Source organism: Sitophilus oryzae, unplaced genomic scaffold, assembly GCF_002938485.1.
Source record: "Sitophilus oryzae breed Bouriz unplaced genomic scaffold, Soryzae_2.0 scaffold_1396_pilon_pilon, whole genome shotgun sequence".
NCBI lineage: Eukaryota > Metazoa > Arthropoda > Insecta > Coleoptera > Curculionidae > Sitophilus > Sitophilus oryzae.
This window is the reverse complement of record NW_022146055.1, coordinates 2765070-2780330: the sequence shown is the minus strand read 5'-3', so window position 1 is coordinate 2780330 and position 15261 is coordinate 2765070. Positions and strand designations below refer to the sequence as shown.

At 33.2% G+C, this 15261-nt stretch overlaps 2 protein-coding genes across 7 annotated transcripts in view; one reads left to right on the top strand and one right to left on the bottom strand.

The window, feature by feature from the left end:
• LOC115875871 (centrosomal protein of 135 kDa-like) overlaps positions 1-15261 on the bottom strand; it is a 58392-nt gene that overhangs the window by 26224 nt on the left and 16907 nt on the right. The gene's annotated exons all lie outside the window — the stretch shown is intronic.
• The window catches only part of LOC115875873, a 28371-nt gene that overhangs the window by 11606 nt on the left and 1504 nt on the right, over positions 1-15261 (top strand). For all 3 annotated transcript variants that reach the window (XM_030891418.1, XM_030891417.1, XM_030891416.1), the window contains 3 exons: positions 5124-5282; positions 11722-11924; positions 13447-13787. In XM_030891418.1, coding sequence (XP_030747278.1) covers positions 5151-5282; positions 11722-11924; positions 13447-13787 — 676 coding nt within the window. In that variant the 5' untranslated portion in view covers positions 5124-5150. The remainder of the gene's footprint in view (positions 1-5123; positions 5283-11721; positions 11925-13446; positions 13788-15261) is intronic.

Here is a 15261-nt window from a genome sequence, read left to right as displayed (position 1 = left end):
AAAAATTTTAAAATATGTAAAAAAACCAAATAAATTATGCTTGTCCAAGCGCTTTCCCGAAAGACTAACCGTTTTTTAAATAACAAATATTGTAATATTTGAGGGGCGTTTTTACCCTCTTGGTATTTGAGATTCGAGAAACCCCTCCTTATCGAACCTCTACACCCCACAGTTAATCCGTTTGCCAAAAATCAGCTTTAAACGTCAAGCAGTTTAAGCAGAATCGTGATTACTCAATGGTCATATTTTATGAAACACCCTGTATAAATTTATAAAAAATCTTAAAATATGTAAAACAACAAAAAAAAATATATGTGTTTAAGAGTTTTTCCGAAAAACTCACCGGTTTTTAAATAAAAAATATTTTAATATCTGAGGGATAGTTTCACCCCCTTATAATTCGAGTTTCGAAAAATCCCTTCTTATCGAACCGCTACACCCTAAAATCAATCTGTTTTCCAAAAATCAGCTTTTTACGTCAAGCAGAATCGTGATTAATCAATGACCAGATTTTTCAAAACACCCTGTATACATTTTTAAAAAATCTTAAAATATGTAAAAAACAAAATAAAATATACGTGTTTAAGCGTTTTTTCGGAAACTTGACCGTTTTTTGAATAAAAAATATTGTAATATTTGAGGGGTGGTTTCACCCTCTTGGAACTGGAATTTCGAAAAATCCCTTCCTATCGAAGCTCTACACCCTAGAATCAACCTGTATACCAAAATTGAGCTTCTTACGTTGAGTGGTTTGAGCAAGATCGTGATTAATCAGTATGTCAGTCACTTAAGGATTTTATATAATAGTATAGATTATTCAAGCTAATAAAACTTTTTAGATGATTTCAACTACGGTAGCTAGTATAGTTTTACGCACCAATTATGCTAGCGGAGACATAACTGGGGCTATTTCGGTTATCATTTTTTTTAAAAGTACATAATTAATTTTAGAAGATGTTCATAAAAAATTTAAGCACTAGTTGATTAAAACAAGTATACTATTAATATAGAAAATTATAATTTATCCTCTCATAGTATATGCCTATTTAATTTTTAGCCAACCATACCCAACAGGTATGGGAGGCTCGAGGGTAGGATATTAAGATCGGCAAAAAAAAGGTTTTTAAATTCACTCAAAATGAGTTATTTGGGTCATAAATGACCTAAATACAAAATATTTTCATGGTGTCTGTCTGTCCATCTGTCTGTAACACGATAACTCTAACCGCTAAACCGATTTTAACCAAATTTGGCACAAAAATACTGTGGCACCCGAGATTCTGGCCATTAGTTTTTGGTGGGGGTGGGGGTTGGTAAGGGGGTATGGGAGGGGGTTAAAAATTTAAAAAAATCGTAACTCCAAAATTACAGTAGCTAGCGAAACGCGGTTTTCAATTTAAGATTAGGAATAATATTTGCAACAAAATTTGTAATAACATCAAAATCAGTCAAAGTCGCAGTTTTTGAGATAAAAAAAATTGGAAAAATTCCTTTACTTTGAAACTAAAAGAACTGCCTACAAACTTTTTACTAACATATTTTAGTATGGGCGGCTGTACGTGCCTCCCGGCGCCAATTTTTTGATTCTGTAAAGGGCACTTTTTTACTCACTCCCTTCGTCGAGCTGCTTGAATCCATTTTTGCTTTGCGATCAAATCGACATGAGAAGTTGTGAAGCTACAAAATGTTGTTTCAGGTATTGAATGTTATTGCACCCAATAACCACGTATTTACATCCTCCTTTATGTATTAACATTTTTTCGGCACTTTTATTAACATTTAAAATTGTTAACACAAAGCGACGCCCAGTTCGGGTTTTCACTGAATTTTTACTACCCGAAAGAACGTTACGTCACATAAAACTCGTACCGGAGTAAAAACTAAAATACTTAAATATTATGACAAGACCACGATTTTAATATTATTTCAATGCGATCAACATCGGAACAGCGCGAAATACAGAACCGAAAACTTCTGATTTTTGCCGTATCGAGCGCTGCGGTCGGAATTTATAAAATCAACTGAAATGCACCAAGCCTATACAAGGCAGATATAAATAGAAAATGCTAGGTTGCCAGTTATTATTAAAAAGCTTTATTAACCAACATATATGTAATTAATATAATGAGAATGATACCGTATGATCGAAAAAAACGGCGTCGAAGATGGCTGGGGAATAACAATCGATGATAATTTTGGCGAGATCAATCACTAAATGTGACAATTTTAACATATAACTTGTCAAAAATTAACATTAATTATAGAAAGATTAAAAAAGGTAGAACGTTTCGAGACACAAAAATCTATTTCCAAAAAAAAATTCTCAAATTTTAAACATGGGTGTAGTTAAAAATCATTTTTACCCAATATAAAAATAAGTTACAACTAGTGATGGGATAACTCGAGCGAAAATTCGCTCGAGTACTCGATTATTACAATAACTGACATCGCTCGATTATGAACGAGCGATTCAAGTGACGAGTACCAAGCGACGAACGCAAGCGATCCTAGAATGAAATAAATTGAAATCCGATTTTAATGTGACATGCTGGATAAAAAGCCGATCGAATTTTCTACATACATTGCAGGTAGCAAATTTATACGACGCCGTATATACCCGGTGCGTCTCAAAAGTGGCTCACCCCTATAACTTTTTTATTTTGTTATATAAAAAAATGAGATTTGGTATGTTAGTATATGACATAAATTAGGATTGATTGACGTATTCAATTGTTTTCTGTCACTTCCTGTTTCACCGGAAATGACTACAATTTTTGATTTTTAAATGGCACCGTCGGTATTTTTTTACTTTATTCGATAGAAAACATTCTAAATAGAATGAAGTATCATATGTCAAGTTTTGACATAGTCGCTCAAAAACAAATTGTATTTTAAATTTCAATCTAGAGTGCCATGGCTGTGTTGTGGTTGTTTATGTCATTCTATTCAGAGTGTCATTTTCTACCGAGCAAATTAAAAAAATACCGAGGGTGCCATTTAAAAATCAAAAGTTGTAGTCATTTCCGGTGAAACCGGAAGTGACCGAAAACAATTGAATATATCAATCAGTACTAATTTATGTCATATACTAACATACCAAATCTCGTTTTATCTGAAAAAAAAATAAAAAAGTTATAGGGGTGAGCCACTTTTGAGACGCACCCGGTATATTTATCCGTTGCGTATCTGAGGGACAAAATTTTACGACCTACATCGACAATGCTTCGAAATAAACTAAATCAAGCGATCAAGCGAATCGCTCCCCATAAGAGCAATGAGAGGATTTACATCCTAGTATTGAAGGACAGAAAATCGATTCTGAATGCTTGGGACATAAGTTCATCCTTGTTTAGTCAAACCTCTTACAACACAAGGATAGACTTATGTAGGAAATGCATTGAAATTCTATAGCCATCCTTCAATATCGCGGCAGGAATTTAAGCGGTACCCTCCGTCTCCGTATACTTTATTTTAAACATATTTGCTACTTGCCGTTCATTACCGAAAGAATATGTGCCCTGCGCACGCAACTTACTGCTTGACGCTTGGCGTTAACGAGTACTTACAACAAACGACGGGTGAAAACCGTATTTTTAAATACGAGTGATATTTCGCTCGAGTGATCACTCGGTTATTGCAATCGCTTGATACTCGAGTACTCGATTATTGAAATTAATCGGTTTTTCCCATCACTAGTTACAACCTTCTTCAAGCCATCTGGCAGTAAGCGCCATTAAAGAATAAAAAAAGAGTACAGGCCAAGTAAATAACATATAGGGCTTGACTTCGTCAAAATTATTATCGATTGTCATTCTCCAGCCGCCTTTGACGCCGTTTTTTTTTGAGATCGTATGGTATCTATAACCACAAGATTCAAAGTCCCAAAGAATATTCTGAAGATAATTATTGAAATATTTTGTATTAACTTGTGATATAATATACAAGGTGGTATAAAAAATCAACAATTAAGATTACCTCACCATGTATAGGTATATAAAAAGCAATTAATGTATTTTAGTACATAATTAATTAAAAATAGTTTTGAAAAGGGTACTCGTTTTTTATTACCCTGTATAGTTAATTGATTAACATCTGAATAAACCGTAAAAAGAATTATTGTGTAACATCTTAACTATCTTGCTTTATTAGTACTGTGGTTCACACGACTTACAATGTGATTTTTAACAGTATATTCATGCGTTATGTAATAAATTTACATAACGGAAAATAACCTATATTTTTTTACTTCCCCATTCTATTATTTCAGGAAAACTATTTTCAATATTCATCGAAATTTTCGGTATTCACCGAGTCAAATTCACCGAAATATTTTTCTAGTTTTGTTTACTTAATATTATTTTGTTTTGTCCAAAAAATGTGTTAGTTTTTATTATTTTAGAAAATTTGTAGGTATATTTGATATCAATTAAACTTTTAGTTACGTAATCGAGGACGCGATTTTTAAATTCATTGTCACCAACCATAAACCAACCATAAAATGTCGCTCTGCTGTAAAAAATGTCAAGTTGCACATTTATTTATATATTTCCTGACAGTGTCACCCGTTTAGTTTCGTATTAGAAGTTTTTGGTTTAAATTAATTGTGTTGTAATAATTTAAGCTTAAAAATGTTTACTAATAGACCTTACAGTCGAACATTGTCCTTTTTAGAACCTCTTTTAGTGCGAAGGGTACAAGACTTAAAAGCCTTAAAAAACTCATCGCAACATTATTAGAATATTTTGAACGGGAGAACGGTAGTAATGGCCCTTTATGTCCCTTAAGTGCTGTTAAGGAGATGAATTTTGTTGATGTAAATAATAACTGTTTGTATATTTATAATTAATTCATTTTTGTTACCTAAAATATTTTGATTAAAAGAAAATATGTAAAAGTGGGCAACGCTGTGCCGGTCAAGCTTAATCACGTGACTAAAAGTTTATTTGATATGAACTATATATGACATAGCCACAATTTTAATATTATTTCAATGCGATCAACATCAGAACTGCCTGAAATACAGAGTTGGAAAGTTCTGATTTCTGCCGTGCCGAGCGCTGTTGTCGAAATTTTAAAAATCGAGTGAAATGCCCCAAGCCTATATACGTTTTATTATTTTTCAGTCATGGATTTTACTTGAAATATGGTTAATGCCCCTAGTCTACGCCGCTGTGATACCACCGCCATGGGCTAATCCGGACCTGAATCCATGTGCCCGACAATCTAGAGGGTGGCAAGTTTTGTTTTGGCCACCGGATAAGAAATGTTACAAAATATTTAAGGTATATACTTGGATACTGATTACTGGATTCTCATTCATTCTCTAACAATTTATTTTATTGAAGAGTCAGGGGAAAACATGATAAGCGCCATTTTACTAATTTTGCGCAGTGGACAGCTGGTGATTATCAGGTTCTTTTCGTGTATTCTACATTTTTACTAGAACAACTTATTGCCCTGCAGAATTTATACATTTCGTAGGGACCAGATAGACCTACTATAATATTAGACCCAAAGATTAGACCAGTCGACAAGTGGTTTTAGGTGGAAATAATTAGGGGCAAGTTGCAATAACACTTATTCTCTTTGTTTTGCTTTGTTGAATACTCTACTAAATTTGCACGGTCTATGAATCCCGGATTTGGCCGCCATATTGGAAAATCCTGTCAAATTATGACATTTTTATGTTTTTTTTAAATAACTCGGTCTGGGGGTCTTTTTAAATAACTGCACTGTATAGAAAATTTGCAAGATACCAAAAAGAAAGCTATTTAAATTCTCTACAAAAAAAGTCCTATTCACCGATTTCGTGCATGAACAGGTTAAAGAGATACAGGCGCTTAAATACAATGCATATATTTTCTAGTGGTTCATTTAATATGAGAAACTGATTCTATGTAAATTTGAATAATTTGCCAGTACAAATTTGTGTTTTTCTTATGCTCGTTTCCACACCACCTGGCGGTAGAGCACTCGGCGCACTTTTTTTTAAGTGGTTTCCCGTATAGGCCTAATCCACTTTCTTGCCGTTGCAAATGTTCTATTTTTATATCCATATGACATGATATGCTTTATAAGTATGTATTTTCACCGTCTGCTTTTTTTGACCTAGAAGGTTGATCAATTGACTCATCAATATATTCTTCAACAAACTGTTCATCTGGTTCTTGTTCAATGTCTATGTCTTCGATATTTTCGTTGGTCATTAATTCTTCTAATCGAGAATCGATTTCTTCGTCGTCCCCTAGATCTTCTAGAGTTATTTCAGAATTTGAACACGCTCTTCCCTGGCACGAATCGCACACTACCGAACAGTGTAATCCTGCTTTTCTGCAGTTGCAGGCTGCGTTGCAACCTTTTATGCATTTCCAAGACATTGTTTGACAGGATCATTTTCAATAACTCTTGGGGAGCGGCGCGGCGTCTTGCAGCATAGGAATCGGTATAAGTCCATTGGACGACTGCTTCCAACCCCAGTCAGTGGGAATTTTTTCGTTACCGTACCATTTTTGAACTTATAGGTATGTAGGAAATGAGTGCATGCGAGCCGCATCTTCAGTTGGAGGAAGGGATGCAAGATTAAATAAACTCTTTGTTATAGATTGCGCAAAAAATCGATGTCTATAGATGTGTAGTGATGTGTCGTCGCTCTTTGACCCATAAAGTGCAAGAACAAATTGAATTCCAACGTTGGCATTTGGGTCTCTAAAGCAGTAAATGACAGTTTTCAAACTTGTCTGATTTCTTAGAAACTTAAGGAACTTCATTTTACCCTGCCTGTAAATTGCTGAAGTGGTGTAGCACCCACTAAATGCATGTAAAAACAAAATGTTTTCTTTCACAGCCGTGTCTAATATTGATGGAGAGGGTGAATAGAGGGTATTTCCAGCTTTTCCCTTTCCTTGCTTTAAAAAGTAGATGTTATTCTGAGACTCGCATAGTGCAGTAAGTGTAACCAGTAAATCAATGTTCTCGATTAGAAGAATTAATGACCAACGAAAATATCGAAGACATAGACATTAAACAAGAACCAGATGAACAGTTTGAGGAAGAATATATTGATGAGTCAATTGATCAACCTTCTACGTAAAAAAAAGCTGAAAATACATACTTATAAAGCATATCATGTCATATGGATATAAAAATAGAACATTTGCAACGGCAAGAAAGTGGATTAGGCCTATAGCGGAAACCACTTAAAAAAAGTGCGCCGAGTGCTCTACCGCCAGGTGGTGTGGAAACGAACATAAGAAAAACACAAATTTGTATTGGCAAATTATTCAAATTTACATAGAATCAGTTTCTCATATTAAATGAACCACTAGAAAATATATGCATTGTATTTAAGCGCTTGTATCTCGTTAACCTGTTCATGCACGAAATCGGTGAATAGGACCTTTTTTATAGAGAATTTAAATGCTTTCTTTTTGGTCTCTTGCAAATTTTCTGTACAGTGCACCCAGACCGAGTTATTTAAAAAAAAAGCATACAAATGTCATAATTTGACAGCATTTTCCAATATGGCGACCAAATCCGGGATCGATAGACCGTGCAAATTTAGTAGAGTATTCAACAAAGCAAAACAAAGAGAATAAGTGTTATTGCAGCTTGCCCCTAATTATTTCCACCTAGGCTTATTTAAAACGACGTACCGACTGGCCTATATTGTAAAATCCTAAAATTAAAAAACTGGTGCGGAATATTAAAATTAGATTTAAAAGTTTTCTGATCAAACGTATTTCCTAGCATGACAGAAATATAATTCCTAGAGGAAATTGCACATTTGAATATTTTTAACTGTCAAAGACAAAGCCCACTCGATCATAAAATTTTTTGATCGCACGGTAGTTATGTGTACAGCAAAGACGGAAGTGACAAGTGGCTTTATTGTTCGATTAGAATAACAAGTGCGTGGCGATTTATTAAAATTAAAGAAGAAAAAACTGAACAATTAGCATTTCTAATAAATACAGATAGCCTCGGTTACGCAACGAGGAAATTATACTTATTTCGTCATAAATATTGATAAGCCCATTACGTAAACCTCGCCAGAAAAAATCCCTTTTACTCTATGGGCATAGTCAAGGTTTCCTGCTTATTTTCAGAATATATTGCCAATTAATAAAGTTGGTAACTTATGACCTTTGGAAAAGTGAAAAAACAAAAATCCGTTATAAGAATTCTTCGTTTTTACATTCTTGTAATATATTAATCACGTAATTATTATTTATTTGGTTATTTATTTTTATGCATAAAAAATTGAGAATCATATACAGGGTGTAAATGAATAATTGTGAAGAAATTCAAGAGGTATTTGATTTTTTTAAGTAAAAAAAAATATATTATAGTATACAGGGTGGTCCGAATTGGAATCTGAAAACCTTGGTAATATATTCTGCAGATAAAAATAGGTAAAAAAGTTCGTTTAAAATTATGTCCTAAAATGCTTCGTTTCGGCGTAGAGGTTTCTTATTTCGATTTTTTCAAAATAATTTCTGAAATAATATCGATATTTGGATGAAAATTAGTGGCTGGGTATTTTTTGACAAGAGAAATTAGATTTCGATGTCAATATGACTTCTACTTACTAGAGTATATATAGAGACAAATATGACTTCTACTATGAGATAAATTAGGATTGATTGACGTATTCAATTGTTTTCGGTCGCTTCCTGTTTCACCGGAAATGACTACAATTTTTTATTTTTAAATGACACCCTCGGTATTTGTTTATTTTATTCGAAAGAAAATGACACTCTAAATAGAATGGCATATTATACAGGGTGGCGCACCTCATTCGCCTCGGTTGATTATACGAAAACGGGAAGATGTAGAAACAAAATATTTTATGGGTATATGTGGGGAGGTAATGTGCACAATTTAAAATCATTTTGAAATGTACAGGGTGTTTCAGAACTAAGATCATTAACAGTATTTTTTCTTATGGACATTCCGGTATTTTGTTTCTTTTGATTCTGCTGAAAGGTGAGCTTATTATAGCAGTTTAATAGCGTTTAAAACTTTAGTTTTTGAGATATTTGAAAGATATTTAGTTTTGCATAGGCTAATAGAATATGCTGTGGCATATTTCTGTGAATTGTGTTGAATTTAGCGTAAAGCAAAGGTCTTACAGAAAAATGTTATTCCTTATATATATAGGAACAGCACCTGCTGGTCTATAATATTTATTTACTTCAAATGTAACACCATGGGCTTTAAATAAGCAGATTTAACAGCCTTCAGTCTATATTAGGTTCCCTTATACTAACATTTGACAAAAAGATTTTTCAGGCTCATCAAGATGGTTAGTGCTGTCATGCTTAGTGACAGTTAGTAGCTATTTCACCCAGGTCAGTTTATGGACTTATTTAAATTTATACCAGTTTACTTTTATTTAATTTACCTACAATAGTTTAATAAATAATATTTATTAAATGTGTTTATTATTCTATCAAGAAAAACGAAGATGTAGTCTTTGAATTATTTTACGATGACTTGTAGATACATGGATTTTCTATAAAAGAGCCAATTACGGCAAATTCATTTTCTTCACTTCCAACGACAGGTTTCTGTCTAATAGTTTTTTTATAAACTACACTACCAGGTGAAATAGGACAAGAATTTTTTCAAAGAAACTCTTATCAGGAAGATTCCTATTTGGATATCTTTGGGCATAAGCCCTTGCTGCCAAGAAGCAATTTTCCTCAAAATAATATATCACTAGTAACATATCTATTCGTTTCGCCAGCAAATACTGCTTTATTTTTCTTGATAAAATAATGAATACTTACTTATTAAACTATTGTAGGTAAACTTAAGTAAACTGTTATAAATTATAAATAATAATGTCCATAAACTATTGTCGGCCCTGAAAATAGTTACTAACTGTCACTAGAAAATTGCCATGGCCACACCAGCCATCTTGATTACAATTTTATTTAAAAATCGCTTTTTATTCAAAATCTGAGCTAGACAGGTATAGGAAACCCTAATATAGTTTGAAAGAGCATTTAAATCTGCTTCGATTTGTTTAAAAAAATACAGGGTGTTACATTTGAAATAACAAAGTTTTTATATAAAATATATCCTTAAAATAGATCAGCAACTTTTGATAGCCCTGTATAAATTGAAGGAACCAATACCATTTTTCAGTAAGGTTTATTTCTCTACCTTTAATCTCAGCATAAGAATTAATTCCGAAAAGTAATGTACAGGGTGTTAATAGTCTATTCTATTGTAGCATGCAAATTTAAATATCTCAAAAACTAAAGATTTTAAACATATTTAACCCTTATAATAAATGCCTTTTTTAAGGCCCAAGAATCCACAAATGAAATAAAATACCGGGTGTTCCATAAGAAAAAATATAACTTTGGTATGGATCTTAGTTCTGAAACACCCTGTATATTTCAAAATAATTTTAAATTGTACACATTGTCTCCCCACATGTATCCCTAAAATATTTTGTTTCTACATCTTTCCGTTTTCGTATAATCAACCGAAGTGAATAAGGTGCGCCACCCTGAAGTGTATGTCAACTTTGGACACCCGCTTAAAAAAACTTGTATTGTAAATTTCAATCAAGAGTGCCATGGCTATTTTAAAAACACCAAATTTTAATCAAGGAGCCTTAGGAAAATAGATTTGATCGTCTAATGTTTTTAGAGTCTTGTCATGGCCGGTTCAAAGATGCCTAAATCGTATTTTTATTTTTTTTTAAATAGAACGATAGTAGTGGCTCATTAGTATATTTCGTTAAAGTTTTTTTACGAATAATTTGATACCACACACTTGGCATCTCGAGTCAAATTGTCGTTATGAACCGCATGTTGCAATTTCAAATAAACTATTTCGAAAATTTCAAAAGTTGACATATGATATGGCATTCTATTCAAAGTATCATTTTCAATCGAATAAAATAAAAAAAATACCAAGGGTGCCATTTAAAAATCAAAAGTTGTAGTCATTTCCGGTGAAACAAGAAGTGACCGAAAAGAATTAAATATGTCAATTAATCCTAATTTATGTCATATACTAATATGCCAAATCTCGTTTTTCTATGTGAAATAATTATAGGGGTGAGCCACTTTTGCAACGCACCCGGTATACAGAGTGACAATGTGAAATATAAAAAGACAAAAAATACTATTAGGAATAAGATATTCTGTATTTTTTTCCCAAATGCGTATAGTTTAAGATGAAAGATGTTTTATTCGGATATGATATACAGGGTCGTCCATTAAGCACCATCACATGATATTGTTGCGGACCGGTGTGGACTCGACCTAACCTAACTATATAGCCCGCCCTCGGATGAACATCGCATTAACATCGCATTAAAGAATAGACACCGTAATAATTCATTCGAAGATTCGAGAAGAAACGAGTTCCACTGCAATGGAGTAGTACATACGAGAACAATCGAAACTTTCTCTATGCACCTAACGATCTATGGACTATTCTAGAGATCTTTAGCTGTCGGTATAAAAGCCGACGGCTGTGGCCTACAGAGGGCAGTTATAAATAGACGAGTGCAGTTGACGCGCTAAAATTCAAAATAAATTCTTAGTTATAAATCGTTTGTAAATAGTTCTATAAGGCTTTTATCGTTATTGTTTTTTTTTTGTTAATTAGTGTTAAATAAATAGTGTTTAAATAAATTGTGACTTTCTATCCACACGGAACCGACGAAAAACGTAACAATATGAAAAAAACTTCTAGGTTGGATATCCTTGTCCTGATGGTATGGAACTCAGTCCAGCGACAAGCAGAAACGGCAAAGAATTGTATGCTGAGTGTAGGTGCCCTCCAGGACAAGCATTCTCCATAGAAGAAGGAAAGTGCTTTCAGCTTTTCACCCCTGGACCGTGCCAGCAGGGATCTTATTTCGGATCAGATGGTGAATATAAAAATAACGTAACTACGTAAGTAAAACCAGAAAAAAAAACATTAAATTAAGATACTTGATACACATCAAAGTTTCATTTTTTTTAAATGGAATCCCCCTATATTATTGCATATTTCGATTCTTTCTTCAATTCTAAGCAACAATCAAGATACACACAATGTACTTCAAACCAACCGTTTCCGAGTTATTGACTTTTGAAAATATCATTTAAACAATTGGATTTAATTAATTTCGATGTGTTTGGTTTCATTTAACGATGCCATTCTGCGGAAACTGTGATACTTAATAATATTTGACATTAGTTTTCAAGTTAGCATTTATAGATGTATAAAATGAGATTATATTAAGCCTGGAAATTACAAAATTTTTGTTTAACATTTCAAAATCAAAACTTCATAATCCGGAAATTGTTGTCACTTAATGTCACTAAAAAACAATAAGTCAGTAAAAAACCGAAACTGAAGTCATATTGTCATATTAAAATAGTGCCCCGACCACGCAGAATCTATACTAATATATAAAATCCTTAAGTGACTGACATACTGATTAATCACGATCCTGCTCAAACCACTCAACGTAAGAAGCTCAATTTTGGCATACAGGTTGATTCTAGGGTGTAGAGGTTCGATAAGAAGGGATTTTTCGAAATTCCAGTTCCAAGAGGGTGAAACCACCCCTCAAATATTACAATATTTTTTATTTAAAAAACGGTCAAGTTTCCGAAAAATCGCTTAAACACGTATATTTTATTTTGTTTTTTACATATTTTAAGATTTTTTAAAAATGTATACAGGGTGTTTCGAAAAATCTGGTCACTGATTAATCACGATCCTGCTTAAAGCGCTTGACGTAAAAAGCGTATTTTTGGAAAACACATTGACTTTAGGGTATATATAGAAATATTTAGTAATCACGATTCTGCTTAAACTGCTTGACGTTTAAAGCTGATTTTTGGCAAACGGATTGACTGTGGGGTGTAGAGGTTCGATAAAGAGGGGTTTCTCGAATCTCAAATTCCAAGAGGGTGAAAACGCCCCTCAAATATTACAATATTTGTTATTTAAAAAACGGTTAGTCTTTCGGGAAAACGCTTGGACAAGCATAATTTATTTGGTTTTTATACATATTTTGAAATTGTTTAAAAGATTATACAGGGTGTGCCAAAAAGTTGGGTAATTTCTTAACCAAGATTCTGCTAAAACTGCTTGACGTAAAAAGCTTATTTTTGGCAAACGGATTTTTCGAAAGTCAAATTCCAACAAGATGAAACTACCCCTCAAATATTACCAAGTTATATAATAATATCGGCATATTGTTTTTTCTCATGCTGACATAAATGTGAGAAAATTTTATCCAGTTTGTATGTTAATGGAAATTCTTGCTTTGCTTTATCATCACCATTACAAAAGAGTAAGTCGACGCGAACGAAGTCGCTGGTACACGCTAATAACACATAAAACAACTTTAAATTTCAAAAATACTACTTAAATACATCACTGCATATTGGATTATCTCTCACCTATAAATACTTCTTTCAGATCAATACAGAGGTTAGGTTCCTGTAAACAAATAGCCACATGTCCTGACGTTCACTCGATCTTCTGGATCAAAGACGGCAAATGTTACCAAAAACTGACCAAAGGACCTTGCGCAAAAGGCCAACTGCTCACAATGACAACTGGCAACAAACTCCCTGTCTGCGCATGTGACAAAAGGAAAGAATTGAGGCAATTCAGGGCCAGAGACGGCAGATGCTATCAGCATTTTACCAGAGGTCCTTGCAAAGAAAAAGGAACGCTGTTTTTGCCAGATGGGACATGCGGATGTCACTCGTTTTTGCCTCATTATCATAAACAAACAGACAAGTGCTTTGAATTAGGTAAGATATTTTTTGGATTCTAGTCAAGTAAAAACCGAAATATTTGCCAGTTAATATTTTCCTATTAGTATAATGTTATTTGCTATTTCCCCTATTAAAACATGATGAGCCGTGTAGGCTGACTGTAGTGTATAGTTTATATCAAATAAACTTTTAGTCACGTGATTAAGCTTGAGGCATATCGTTGCCCATTTTTACATATTTTCTTTTAATCAAAATATTTTAGGAAACAAAAATAAATTAATTATAAATACCGGGTGCGTCTCAAAAGTGGCTCACCCCTATAACTTTTTTATTTTTCCAGATAGGAAAACCAGATTTGGTATGTTAGTATATGACATAAATTAGAATTGATTGACGAATTCAATTGTTTTTGGTCACTTCCTGTTTCACCGGAAATGACTACAACTTTTGATTTTTAAATGACACCCTCGGTATTGTTTTACTTTATTCGATAGAAAATGACATTCTGAATAGAATGACATATCATATGTCAATTTTTGACATTTTCGCTTAATCAAAAATTGTATTTTAAAATTCAATCTAGAGTGCCGTGGCTATGTTAAAAACAACGATACTTAATCAAGGAGCCTTGGAAAAAATGGATTTGATCGTCTAATGTTTTTAGTGTCTTGTCCTGGCCAGTTAGAAAATGCTTTTTTTTAATCATATCTCAATTTTTTCAAATGGAACGAGGGTGGCTCATTAGCATATTTGGAAAAAGCATTTTTTTACGAATAATTTGACACCATACACTTGATACTTCGAGTCAAATTTTCCTTACGAACCGCAAGTTATAATTTCAAATAAACAATATGCGAAAATGTCAAGAGTTGACATATGATATGTCATTCAATTGAGAATGTTATTTTCTATCGAATAAAGCAAAAAAAATGCAGAGGGTGCCATTTAAAAATCAAAAGTTGTAGCCATTTCCGGTGAAACAGGAAGTGACAGAAAACAATTGAATACATCAATCAATCCTAATTATTATGTCATATACTAACATACCAAATTTCGGGTTTTTAACTGAAAAAGTAAAAACGTTATAGGGGTGAGCCACTTTTGAGACGCACCCGGAATATAATCAGTTATTATTTTCATCAACAAAACTCACCTTCTTAAAAGCACTTACGGGGCATAAAGGGCCATTACTACCGCTTTCCGGTTCAAAATATTCTAATAATGTTGGGATGTGTTTTTTACGGTTATTAAGCTATCTTGTACCCTTCGCACTAAAAGAGGTTCTAAAAAGAACAGTGTTCGATTTCAAGGTCTGCTAGTAAACATTTTTAAGCTTAAAGAATCACAACACTATTTATTTAAACCAAAAACTCGTAATACAAAACTAAAGTGTCAAAACGAATGAACGAATGACAATGTCAGGAAATAAATAAATAAATGTGGCAACTTGACATGTTTAACAGCAGAGCTACCACCTGCATTCCCAGCGCGAAATTTAAATTGCCTATAA